The following is a 13368-nucleotide window of genomic DNA, read 5'->3' as shown; positions in this document are numbered from 1 at the left end:
AGGTGCCAGAGCTTTCTCAGCTGTGGTCAGCAAGGACTTGTCCTTCCAGATTTTGGGTGTTATGGTATAGGTATGCATATTTTTGAAGTAGGTGGTTTTTTGCTAGCTACTAGGAATAGAAGACTGGAACATATGGTAATTCTACTTCTTATTTTTTTGAGAAGCGTCTGTACTATTTTTCTGTAGAGGCTAAACCAGACGACATTCTTACCAACGGTGAAGGAAGGTTCCTTTTTCTTCACATCCCCACCAATTCTGGTTGCTTCAGATCTTTTGGGTCTAAGAAAAATATGCTTTTGATCCTGGGGTGAGGTGGTATCTTACGGTCATTTTGATTTGTATTTCCCTGATCATCAGTGAAGATGATGATTTCTTTCACGGACTCATTGGCTGCAGGAGAGATCCTTCTGTTCATCTCCTGTCCTTATTTTTGGATGGGGTTATTTGATTTTTTTTTTTTTAATTTCCTTTACTTCCCTTTCTCCACTGGACTGTCAGCTGCAGGAGGGAGAGATTAGTTTTGTTTTGACAGCATTGCTGGCTGTTTGGAACACTGGCTGCCACATCCTGGACGCTTAATAATTCTTTGTTGAATGCACGGATGGGTTAAATAGGGCCACTATAAGGGTCTTTCTCTTCTTCTCCTGGGGAGTTTTTGAAGAGATGTTACTTTGTGTGAGATGACTTCCAGTCGAGTCACAGTTGTCTCCTAAGCCAGAAACTGGCCTCCCTGACATCCTCACATCTGCCTGTTTGCTCATTATTGGGCCATTCCTAAGCAAGTTGTGGACCAGGTGTCTCCAGAAGATAGCAAAAGGGCTGAATCTCAGTTTGCAAATTAATAGCCTTGGAAACTTGTGAAGGTGTGTGTGTGTGTGTGTGTGTGTGTGTGTGTGTGTGTGTGTGTGTGTTGGGGGGTGAGGAGGGGTGAAGGGGGAGAATTTGGACTGGCAAAGCTATGGTTCACAGTCACACTGTCCTCCCGTTGTTCATCGATTTGCTCGAGCGGGTCCAGTAACGTATCCATTGGAGACTTCGTTGTTACTGTGTTTGGCATATTGAATACATCACGGGTAGCTTGCCAGGCTCTGCCATGGGGGCGAGATACTCTCGGTAGCTTGCCAGGCTCTCCGAGAGGGGCGGAGGAATTGAACTCGGGTCGGCCATGTTGGCAGCAAGGCAAACGCCCTACCGCTGTGCTATCGCTCCAGCCCTATGGTTCACAGATGAGTTATTTTGTTTCTCAAATTGGACCAGCCTTCACTTTGGGGTGCACTTGCTGTTTCCCACCCAGCGAGCGCACAGGCAGCCCCGGTTCTCCAGACAGCCTGGCGAGGCAGGTGCTCTCACGATCTCGCCTGTTTGATGAGGAATGAGACTTAGAAGCTGAGTGACTTGGTCAGGGTCAGCTCCCCACTGTACATGCTTGACAGGCATCGTAAGACACTTATCTGGAGCGCACCTGATGGGCCTCTTTAAGATTCGTGCTTGTATTTTTTTTGCCTTTTGCTCTGTCTCGAATGAAATTCTTGCTCCTCTTGAGTGATAGGTTTCCTTTGGGTGACTAACCTTATTTTCACAGGTGTGCCTTTTCTTCTTCTTGAGCTTCCTATTGTCTTTTTTTTTTTCTTTTTTAAGAGTCATATTGACTTTTGTGTACTTTCTCCTGTCCGAACTCCATTACTCTATTAAGGCCAAAGTGAAAGCAAAATTGCTTCCTCAAAGGAGCCAGTTGATGGTGACTAGTTATTTTCCTTTCAAAACACTTGAGCGGCTACACTGAAATCCAGAAGCTGGCATGGGAAAAAGGAAACAGACAAATGTAGTTTTTCAGAATCGCGGTTATTAACTCCAGGTTTTGATGCTAGTTTATGGGGTTTGCTTGAGAGCTGAGGGGTCAGAGTTCACCAGAACGAAGGCAACCTGGATGTCTCCGGGAGATCATCTTAACAGTGGTGTAGCACGTGCATTGTGCTTCTTTTTAGCCTTTAGATAAATAAATTCTTTCCTGAGATTAATTAGTCATGGTTGGCGATATAATTCATCATGCAAAATGCCAGAGCTGTCTTAGGGAAAAATTCTCCGTGATCCAGGAATCCTTCTGTGTCCAGCCTTAAAGTGGAATCTCGTTTATGGTTTTTTTTTTTGGGGGGGGGGGGAGGGAGTTCCTCTGTGAACTTGGAGTAGTTTATGTATCATGATGAGATTTTGGGCTGGAGCACAGCGGGTAGGGCATTTGCTTTGCACGTGGCCTACCCTGGTTCGATTCCTCTGCCCCTCTCGGAGAGCCTGGCAAGCTACCGAGAGTAATCCACCTGCACGGCAGAGCCTGGTAAGCTCCCCGTGGTGTATTCGATATGCCAAAAACAGTAACAACAACTCTCACAATGGAGACGTTACTGGTGCCCGCTCAAGCAAATCGATGAACAACGGAAGGACAGTGCTACAGATGAGATTTTGAGACGGAATGGGAAAAAAAAAATTTGAAAAATCAAGACAGTGACTTGAATGCACCTTGGTGTGGCTACCTCAAACCTGGTGTCCTCTGTCCATCTCTTCACTCATGCTTTTCAGACCTTGTCCAGATTGAAGACTGTTACTGCAAGGAAAAGCTATGTCGTATTCTTCTGTTTCTCATCTAGCTCCCCGCTCTTCTCTTTCAGAGGAGCTACAGTTTGGCTCCCTTGCTGTCCAGGAGCCTGGAGTTGAAAAGGGGAAAGTAGGATTTCATAGTGGAAAGGGCCTGGGGTTTGTAGTTCCAGTCGGCTGGGATATAATTCCAGTTTTGATGCAGTTAGTTGTACACAAGAGTGCGAGTTACTCTACCTAACTGTTCTTCTCAGTTCTCCTCTGTACAAAGGGTGGTGTTACTCTTCCACCAGACTGCGTTAGATCATGCGTGAAAAATAACCAGGCACTTCCTTTCGTAGAATGCACAGTAAATAACTTACATTCCCAGTCTCACTTTTACCTTTTTGCTCCCAGAATGTATCACTGTAGCACTGTCCTCCCATTGTTCATCGATTTGCTCGAGCAGGCACCAGTAACGTCTCACAATTTGTGAGACTTGTTATTACTGTTTTTGGCATATTGAATACGTCACGGGGAGCTTGCCAGGCTTTGCTGTGCGGGCGAGATACTCTCGGTAGCTTGCCAAAGCTTGCCGGGCTCTCTGAGAGGGGCGGAGAAATCGAACCCGAGTCGGCCAAGTGAGGACAGTGCTACTGAATGTAGACTACAGGTACTTTTTTTTTTTGCATTTAGTTTTAATTTTGCCTTTCCCCCAAGAAGGCGAGGAGTATTGTCCAAAGGACTTTCCCTTGGATAAGTTTTTGGATTCCATGTTTATAAGAATGCCTGTAATTTGAGGCTGGATTCTAGGTCCTATTATGGAAGAGAAGCTTCATCTTTTTCCCTACTGGTGGCGCCACATTAGGACTCTTCAGTTCTGATGATTACTTTTTTTTTTGTTTGTTTTCCTGTTTTGGTCCATATTTGACCATGCGCCTTGCTTTTTCTTGGCTCTGCTTAGGAGTGACCCTTGGCAGTGCTCGGGAGCCTTCTGTGCTGCTGAGGATTCAAACCAGGGTCTGCTGCATGCAAGACAAGTGCCTTGTCCCCTGGACCATCTTTCTGGCCCCTGATGACTCCATTTTGAGAAGGAACCTTTGAGGAGCCAGATGGGCCAGGGGTGAGGAGTCACTCTTATGCAGAGGCTCCGTGCCTGGGAAATAGTTCAATCTGTGGAAGGAGGGCTAGTGAGCTGGAGTAACCGTACAGTGGGTAGGTCCCTTGCTTTGCACACAGATGACCCAGCACTACATATTTTAATTTTTTTATTTTATTTATTTTTTACCCAGACAATTGAGGAAATGACTGAACTCAACTCTCGGGCTGGAGAGATAGCAGAGTGGCTAAGGCACTTGCCTTGCATGTTGCCGACCCTGGTTTGATTCCCAGCACCTCATCTGGTCCCCCGGACACCTCCCGGAGTAAGACCTAAGTAGATGTGCGTCCTCCCCGTTTTGAGGAGGCCAAGTGATGCGGAGGATTTGAACGAGGCCTCTCTGTATAGGTTCCTCTCCGTCTTTCTCCTCCTCCTTTCTCCATGATAAAGCCTTTCTTTTCATCTGGTAGAGGGCATCTTTCACAGATGATTCCATCTTTTGCTATTAAGAAAAAGATGATTAGGCTGTTTTCCTGGCATTGGCTGTTTTCCTAGTGTTGGCTGTTTTTACATGCCCGATAGCACAATGGGTAGGGCGTTCACCTTGCATGCAGCCAACTCTGCTGATTCGGGTTCGATTCCTCTGCCCCTTGAGAACTTATTTTTAAAAATTATTACAAGTACATTTATTAAAATCCATTTATATGTTTCATGACCTTTTTAATCTGTTCTAAGCACTGCTGGGTGTGGCCCCAAAACAAGTACTCATGGGAGGGTCCTTATCAGGAGTAAGGCATTCCGTTAATGCCTCTCGCAGACTGAGTTCTCTGTGAGTGTTGGTTGGTTTTGGGGGGGTCGCCAGAGGATGTAGCATGGCTGGTGGGCCGCATGAACACCACATAGTCGAAGTAATAGGTGGAAACATGGGAGTTTTTTTTTTTTTTTTAACCTGAGAAGAAACTATTGAGAGTCCTTTACCGTTCATCGAGAAATTTCATAGAAAAGGGAATAGATATACTTTATCTTCCTGAAACCATGGAGCCTGGGTCACTGGGTAGAGAATATAAAGAGGCTGATTTAGTTCTGTTTTAATGAAAGGCTTTGTAAGGAGCAGAGCTGCTCAGAACTGCGGTGAATTGCTTTGTGAGTGAGCAAACTCTTCCTGGCGGAGGGACTCCGAAGACGGGACACGGTCCTGACCTGGCCGTTATGTTCCCTGCCACCCCACCAGCAGTTCAGGTCCGGAAATGGGCTCAAGGCAAGATAAGCCCATACTGACATTTGCTGAGTTTGCTTTCCACGCGTGAGAACTTGCTCCGAAAAAGCATGTAACGTAGCTAGTAATACCTCCCCTCTTAGTGGCCACTGTTATTGTGTTGCTTATTTTAATTTTTATTAGGATTTCAGCCTTTTCTCTAGTTACGCAAAATACTTTATTTAAAAAAAATTTTTTTTTAATTTGTGGGTCACTGAGGTAGTACAGCAGGTAAGGTGCTTACCTTGCATGTGGCCAATCTGGGTTTAATCCCGGTCACAATATATGGTCCCCAGAGCCCTACCAGGAGTGAGCTCTGATCACAGAGTATACTGTAAGCCCTGCCATATGTGGCCGAAAACCAAAAACATATACCAGGGGCTGGAGCAATAGCACAGCTGGTAGGGCATTTGCCTTGCACACGGCCGACCCAGGTTCGATTCCCAGCATCCCATATGGTCCCCCGAGCACCGCCAGGAGTAATTCCTGAGTACAGAGCCAGGAGTAACCCCTGTGCGTCACTGGATGTGACCCAAAAAGCAAAGCAAAGGAAAACAAAACAAAACAAAAACCAAAAACATATAACAACCCTCTCCATCCCCCACTCCCTAAACGCTCCAAATTTTATGGTCTCATCTTGTCACAGTTCTGTAACATAAGTGCTTTTGATTAAAGGCAAAACATCTTTCCCCCACTTTATTTAAGCACTGTGGTTTCCAAAACAGTTCAGGATGATTTGTTCCAGGCATTCAGTATTCCAACACCCATCCCACTGCCATAGTCACCTCACCTCCACCATTGTCTCCATTTCCCCAAGCAACACCCCTCAAGCCTACCCCCCCAATCGTGGGCCCATAATAACATTATTTTATATTGCTTGTTACCACCAAAATGGCTGATGGGATGATGGAAAAAACAATAAAAGGAAATTTGTGAAAATTGTTTCATCTCACTGTGGAGACATGAAGTCCTGGTCTGAGGGTTTCCTAAGCTCTTGCTACAAGGTGAGCCTTCTGTGTTAATGTTTCTGCTCATCCAGATTAATTGGCTGCTAGGTTACGTTCCTATCCCGTGCGGGGTGCCCCTTGTAGGATGTTTGTATGACGCAGCTGGGAGATGTCACACCATCATGAATGCATTAGTGCAGTGGCGTGTGCCAGAAAATCCAGAATTGGGCGGATTGCATGGTGGCGACTGTTGGGGTGTCAGTGCAGCTGCCTTGGTAGGACAGGAACTTGGCCCGAACCTCTATCAATGTCATGCCCGGAGGTCTCAGCTGGGACTGGGTATCCCAGAAAGTTCTCTGTCCCGTGGATCTCTTTTGCGATTTATTTACGAGTCCCGGGAACAGGGCTGATAGAGGAGTTTACGGGTTGGCAGTGGTGGCATGTGGGTGGCTGCTGGGGCTTTCTGAAGTACAGGGAGGTGGGGGGAGGTCGTCTGCCCCAACTCTGAGTAGGCTCAAAGTTTTCAGCCAAAACAAACAAATGAAAAGCCTCCAGTGCACCTGAAAATTTTTTGGCAGGTACGTATCTCTGGAGCTCCGTTGTGAGGCGGTGGAGTCTGGGGGCAGCTGTTGGGGTGTGAGTATAGCTGCTGGGGGCTTTGGTAGGGTGGGAACTTGACCCAACTGACCCCCTACTGTGATTGCTCCCGGGGTCTCAGCTGGGACTGGGTGTCATGGCTAATGGGATGATGAAAAAAAAAAATACTTCAGTGAAAGAAAATTTGTGAAAATTGTTTTATCTCACTGTGGAGACATATCGTCCTGGGCTGAGGGTTTACTAAGCTGTTGCTGCAAGATAAGCCTTCCTTGTTAATGTTTCAGCTCATCCAGATTAATTGGCTTCTAGGTTACATTCCCGTCCAAGGCGGCGTGCTCCTAGTAGGATGTTTGTATTACATGGCTGTGCCGGTGGGATGTGGGTGTAGAGGCAAAACTTGAAGCAGAAAAGTTTTAATTCAAGTTTACATCAAAAGGATGAGTTTCAGATATGGGACAAACCTGACAAAGGCTGTTTTTGCTTACCCAAATATTTTCACCAAGGATGGAAATAGGAGCCGAACACCCCATAGACCCAGTTTGTGTGTCCCGATCATCCATTTAGCAGTGCTTGCTCTCTTTTTTGGGTCACACCTGGCAATGCTCAGGGGTTACTCCTGGCTCATGCACTCAGGAATTACTCCTGGCGGTGCTCGGGGGACCATATGGGATGCTGGGAATCGAACCCAGGTCGGCTGCATGCAAGGCAAATGCCCTGCATGCTGTGCTATCGCTCCAGCCCCAATACTTGCTCTCTTCTAACTAACTCCTAAGTGTCTCCAATGTACCCCAGTGCCAACCAGCGCTGAGAAGTAGCCTCTGGCGGGGGGTGGGGGGGTGGTAGGGCTGACATTTTCCTTAAAAGTGATTCTCTTGGTAAATGCCTACAAGAACTGCGTGGCCTGCTCCTTCTGCACAGGGTGCTGGAGAGGGCTGTGTGCACAGCCTTTCAGAGATGGCGGACCAGGTCCCGAATCTGGGCAGCTCTGCGAATCAGTGGCTGTGGGCTGTGACAAGGGGAAACAATAGTTAAGCATCTCGGTGCCCTTCCCTTTGGGACAGTTGACAAATCGGAGGCATTTTCTGACTGCTCTGCTTTGGCGGAACAGCCTGGAAGGCCTCAGTTTTAAAGAGCAAAGTGATGTATCACCGAAGCAGCAGGAAGGCCCACTGAGCAGCTCGGGGGCCCAGGCATTGCCCGGAGTCTAGCTCCAGTTTTCAAACCACTCCCACCCCCTAGTTCCACGCTCGCGTTGACTCTCTGAGGCAAGTCCCTGGGCGGGCTCTTCTGTCTCCTGATAAACTTGGATCCCGGGTTGACACAGGAAGATGCCCAGTTCCTGCGTGCTCAGTCTCTTCAAGTCTCTGCTCTCTCGTGGTTTGCTTTCTCAAGTAAACCCCACAGCCCTGAGAGACTTTACCTCTTTCCTTGCTGCTTCTGTCCACCACTCTCTTGCCATATTTTACACGTATCACTGTAGCACTGTCATCCTGCTGTTCACCGACTTGCTCGAGTGGGCACCAGTTTTGTCTCCATTTGTCCCAGCCCTGAGATTTTGGCAGCCTCTCCTGACTCGTCCTTCCCAACTCTGCTGTATTGGAGGCTCATTCAGGGTCAGGGGAATGAGACCCGTTATTGTTACTGTTTTTGGCATATCAAATACGCCACAGGGCGCTTGCCAGGCTCTGCCATGCGGGCGGGATGCTCTCGGTAGCTTGCCGGGGCTCTTCGAGAAGCTTTTACACGTAAGTTCACAAAATCCTGTTTTGGAGGTGAGCTTGAAGTCGAACACTGCCTTGCTGACTCTCCCCCTAAATTGTTAAAGAATTTTTATACGTTAATGTGGCTCATGAATTGAGATCTTTTGCCTCCGTGACAGTTTGAAGTAGACGGGTGTGGACGGTATTTTGCTTGCAAGTTTCTGGCTGCCCCTCTGTGATGGATTTGCTGATGTGTTGCCTCTGAAAGGGGCTCTAATGATGAACTTATAATTGATTGCATCCATCACGGAGCGCCCGAGACCGCCCCCCCCCTCCCCTGCCCAAATTAAAAAAGATAAATGAAATAAACGGGGCTGCATGCGTAAGCTGACAAATCCGTGGGAATTTAATGAAACTCTAAATTACGGCAGCCGGCAGATAAGAGGAAAAGGTTTCTTTGTCACTGATTATAACACTAAATTAAAAAAAAAATTATCCGAGGAAGATAATAGAGGAAGCAAAGATCTGTGGCCCATGTATCAAACTAAGTTATTGAAAGATTTTTAATAAGGGTATCCATCTCATTCCCTGGTTATTGTTGATCCCTATCAATCTTGTTAGTGCAGTTGGAAAAATAGTAGACTCTGGGCCCTGTCCTGTCGTCAAGCTAACATTAGTGCTGTTGTAAGAGATTTTAGAATGAATATGACCTGGTTTCCAGGCTGCTTGGGGGCAGGGGCGGGGTAGGGGAGGGCGCTGTACCAGATTCAGATTCAGGTCATTCCCCTGAGCTCTGAAGCAGCGAGTCCTCAGGATGTGAGTAACTGTACTGGTGAGTGCGTGCTCAGCCTTCTCTGCACGAAAACCAGTGGAAGGAGAACGAAACAGTGGGTCATCATTTTGTCCTCAAAGGAGAGGTGTAAGGCAGCTAACGGGCTCTTTTCTCTGGGGGACCCTCTGTCGTTGTCTGCTGGCTGGAGTCTTGGAGTAGTAGTACTAGCTCAGCTTTTCACAGCAGCATCCAGAGTCGGACAAAGGGATCTGTTTTCTATTAACCTCGCAGGAATGCGAGTCCTAAGGGTCCTTAGCTGTGTCGCTTTTCTTAAGGAAGGAGCGTGGGTGGGGGAAATCACTAGAAATTACTAGGATTCATTGAGCCTAATCCAGACGTGCCCAGACTCTTGTAAAATTCATGCCTGCCTGTTATCTGATAAAAATTGGTCCTGATATCCAGGAAAGAAGCAAAGGGAGCAGCTTCTTCGCTTGGGCACCAAGCAAATCTACTGTAGATGGGCTATTGGAATTTGCTGTGAAGGCCGATTTTCTTGCATTTCGTGCTCGTAACTCGTTGCATATTCCCCTTGTTGTGCTCCTTTGCGCTTTGACTAATTTGTGGTGTTGGACCTCCACTCCACACGGGCTCATGCTCTGCCCCTGAGCTCTACCCCCCCGCCCTTCTCCCACCTGGTTTTGCTCTTCTGTCGGACCCGGCTGAATCTCCTGTCTTCCCCAGGACCCTGTCCACCAGCGATGATGTGGAAGACCGAGAAAATGAGAAGGGGCGCCTTGAAGAAGCCTACGAGAAGTGTGACCGGGACCTGGATGAACTGATCGTCCAGCACTACACCGAACTGACCACGGCCATCCGCACGTACCAGAGCATCACCGAGCGCATCACCAACTCGCGGAACAAGATCAAGCAGGTGATGCCTCTGCTCCGTGCGCGCGGAGCGCTGCCTGGCCCCACTCACCACGGGATCCTCGGTGGTGCTAGGGTGGGCTGTTATTTGGGGCCCCGCCTGGTCGTACTCAGGGCCTGTTCCTGGCTCTGCACTCAGGGATCTTTCCTGCCCATGCCTTGGAAACTGTCTGTGGCACCAGGTGTCAGGAATCGAACTGGGTTTGGCTTGTGTGCAAGGCCGACCCACACCCTCCCTGGTCCCTGTACGTCTGTCTGAAGGATCCCTCCTTTTCGTACTTATTTCTAGACAAATAACAGTCCTGTCTGCTACCTGACTTGAGTGTTCGTTCCTCACCAGGAATGCTTCTGGCCAGTTCAGGTTTAATTTTAGAAACTGCACCTCTGGACTTCAGGACTCAGAAGTCCTCACTGCTGGTTTTCAGATAGGTTTTTTTTTTTTTTTTAAAATTTATTGAATCACCGTGAGATAGTTAAAGGCTTTCATGTTTGGGTTACAATCACAAAGCGATCAAACACCCACCCCTCCACCAGTGCACATTCCCCACCACCAGTATCCCTGGTATACTCCCCCTTTCCCACTCTCCCCTTACCTCTATGGCAGACAATATTCCCCATAATTTCTCTCTACTTTTGGGCATTATGGTTTGCAATACAGACACTGAGAGGTTATCATGTTTGGTCCTTTATCTACTTTCTGCACACATCTCCCATCCCACCAATTCCTCTAGCCATCTTTTTCTTAGTGATCCCTTCTCTATTCCAGCTGCCTTCTCCCCTTTGCTCATGAGGCAGGCTTCCAGCTATGGAGCAATCTACCTGTCCCGTGTATCTACTATCCTTAGGTGTTAGCCTCATGTTACGTTGCTTTATACTCCACAAATGAGTTCAGTCCTTCTATGTCTGTCACTCTCTTTCTGACTCATTTCACTTACCATGATACTCTCCATGTCTATCCATTTATAAGCAAAGTTTATTACTTCATCTCTCCTGACAGGTGCATAGTATTTCACTGTGTAGATGTACTAGGGCTGGAGTGATAGCACAGCAGTAGGGCGTTTGCCTTGCACGTAGCCAACATGGCCGACCCGAGTTCGATTCCTCCGCCCCTCTCGGAGAGCCCGGCAAGCTACCAAGAGTATCTTGCCCGTCCAGCAGAGCCTGGCAAGCTACCCGTGATGTATTCAATATGCCAAACATAGTAACAACAAAGTCTCCAATGGAGATGTTACTGGGTTTGTTCAAGCAAATCGATGAACAACGGGAGGACATGATACAGATGTACTAAAGTTTCTTTAACCAGTCATCTATTCTAGGGCACTTGGGTTGTTTCCAGATTTTGGCTATTGTGAACAGTGCTGCAATGAACATATAGGTACAGATGTCATTTCTACTGTGCTTTTTTGCATCCTTGGGATATATTCCGAGAAGTGGTATTACGGGGTCATATGGAAGCTTAGTTTCTAATTTTTGAAGGACTGTCGATATTGTTTTCCAGAAAGGCTGGACTAGTGGGCATTCCCACCAACAGTGAAAGAATGTCCTTTTTTCCCCACATCCAAGCCAGCACTGGTTGCTCAGATAGTTTTTTTAGAATCAGCATTTCTTTCCCTGTCCTCCTGTGCCTTCCCAAACTTTTGTAAGTGTCTATGTTTTAGTGTTAGGTGTCAAATCCAGAACTTTCCTTTTTGGGTCACACCCAATGATGCACCGGGTTACTCCTGGCTCATGCACTCAGGAATTACTCCTGGCAGTGCTTGGGGCACCATATGGGATGCTGGGAATTGAACCTGGGTCAGCCACATGCAAGGCAAACGCCTTACCCGCTGTGCTATTGCTCCAGCCCCGAATCCAGAACTTTTCTCACCTGAAATGAATTATTTGGCAACGCCTCATTGTGCCAAATCTAACAGTTGGTGACCATGGCCCCGGTACCTCCCTGGACTGTGGACTGTATTCAGGGTTGGCAGGGCTGCCCTGTGCTGTCCCATGGGTTAGGATGGGGGAGTTCCTGCCTGGCCCTCCCCCTGCCCAGTAATAGCTGTGCTGCCTCTTTCCTTTCTGTCTTCTCCACCATACGGCTGTGTTTTGGGTAGGCACAGACATGGTTCTAAGAACACTGCCGATGGGCCAGGGAGGTGGCTTCAAAGGGCCAGGACCATGTGCTTTGCCTGTGCTCATTCCATGGTCCCCGAAGCACCACCAGATCACTCTTCCCCCGAACCCACCCCCCAAATAAACCATGCTGATGGAAGTCTCAGCTTCTGAGACTGTAGCTCCAGAATTGAGGTGCTTTCTTTTCCTTTTTTTTATTTTCCTTAAATTGTTATTAGTGAAACACCATGAGGTACAGTTGTAGACTTATAAATTTTTGTACTTGGGTTTCAGTTATACAATGATCGAATACCCGTCCCTCCACCAGTGCCCATTCTCCACCACTACCAGTCCCAGTATCCCTCCCACCCCCCCTTCCTCTCATCCCACCCTACCTCTGTGGCAGGGCATTCAGTTGGGGCGCTTTCAACCTTTCCCATGTGTTTTCTTTATATGTGAATGTGCACTAGGCATTTCACCCCCCCCCCCCCCCCCAAGGGAACACTATCACTCTTGGCCTTTCCAGCTGCCCAGTTTATCCTCTGGACTTATCCATGAAAGCGTGTAAAGCTGTGTCGGACTCATTGTTGATTTGAAGTGAACGATAGTCCTTTTTGACCTGGCACACCATGCTCAAAAGGGGTCAGCCAGTACGTGCCCATACAGAGCTGCCGCCCCCAAGGCTCTGGGTGGTCACAGGTAGGGTGAAGAACCTTTTTGCCGTTTGTGTTTTCTGATGAGTCGTCTGGGCAGAGAGGACTTGGTCCTGATCTCAAGGAAAGTAGCCCAGTGGGGCTCTCTGCCTCCCCTCCCTGTTTCTGAGTCCAAGCAGAGAACATCTCCTGCTACTGATGAACCGAGTCTTATCTTCATCACTTCACATTTGTTTTACCGGCCAAAGTCTGTTTCATGCTCCTCATTTTTAAGTGTTTGTAGAGTTTTAAACAAAAAGAAATCAATGTCCTCCTCCGCCCTTCCCCCCCCCCCCGCCCCCAGCCCCTGGTAAATTTTACATTCTATCAGACATTTGCCAAGAAAAGCAAATGTCACATAATTCTGTGTTATGAATTACTTTCGATGTTGGGAAGAGAAAGGGCTAAAGCTCTTTTCAAAAAAGCCTTTAAAAATTGATAAATGGGAGAAGAAAAATGTTGGGGGAGGGGAAAAGTGAATTTGTTTTTCGCTGGATAATTTGACAATTTTGTGTTGTGGAAGTCCATTTCTTATCACCAAGGAAACACTGATGTTTCCTCACTAATCTTTCCCTGTCATTTTTGGTTTGTAATTGCTCTTTGGCTTATATACAAAATATAGGTGTGTCTATTTTTAAAGGGAATATGGGGATGATTCAATAATCACTCGGCAGCCTTATTTCGGAGCCAAGCAAGATACGGAGTGGTGTGTGGATG

General features: G+C 47.5%; 1 protein-coding gene across 2 annotated transcripts in view; it reads left to right on the top strand.

Annotated features, from left to right (window-relative positions):
• EXOC4 (exocyst complex component 4) overlaps nucleotides 1–13368 on the top strand; it is an 850139-nt gene that overhangs the window by 14857 nt on the left and 821914 nt on the right. For both annotated transcript variants that reach the window (XM_056124006.1, XM_056124007.1), the window contains exon 2: nucleotides 9680–9869. In XM_056124006.1, coding sequence (XP_055979981.1) covers nucleotides 9680–9869 — 190 coding nt within the window. The remainder of the gene's footprint in view (nucleotides 1–9679; nucleotides 9870–13368) is intronic.

This window comes from Sorex fumeus, unplaced genomic scaffold (assembly GCF_029834395.1).
Source record: "Sorex fumeus unplaced genomic scaffold, SorFum_2.1 ptg000048l, whole genome shotgun sequence".
Classification (NCBI taxonomy): domain Eukaryota; kingdom Metazoa; phylum Chordata; class Mammalia; order Eulipotyphla; family Soricidae; genus Sorex; species Sorex fumeus.
Note: the sequence above shows the minus strand (reverse complement) of the source record. Positions and strands in the feature narration are given on the sequence as shown.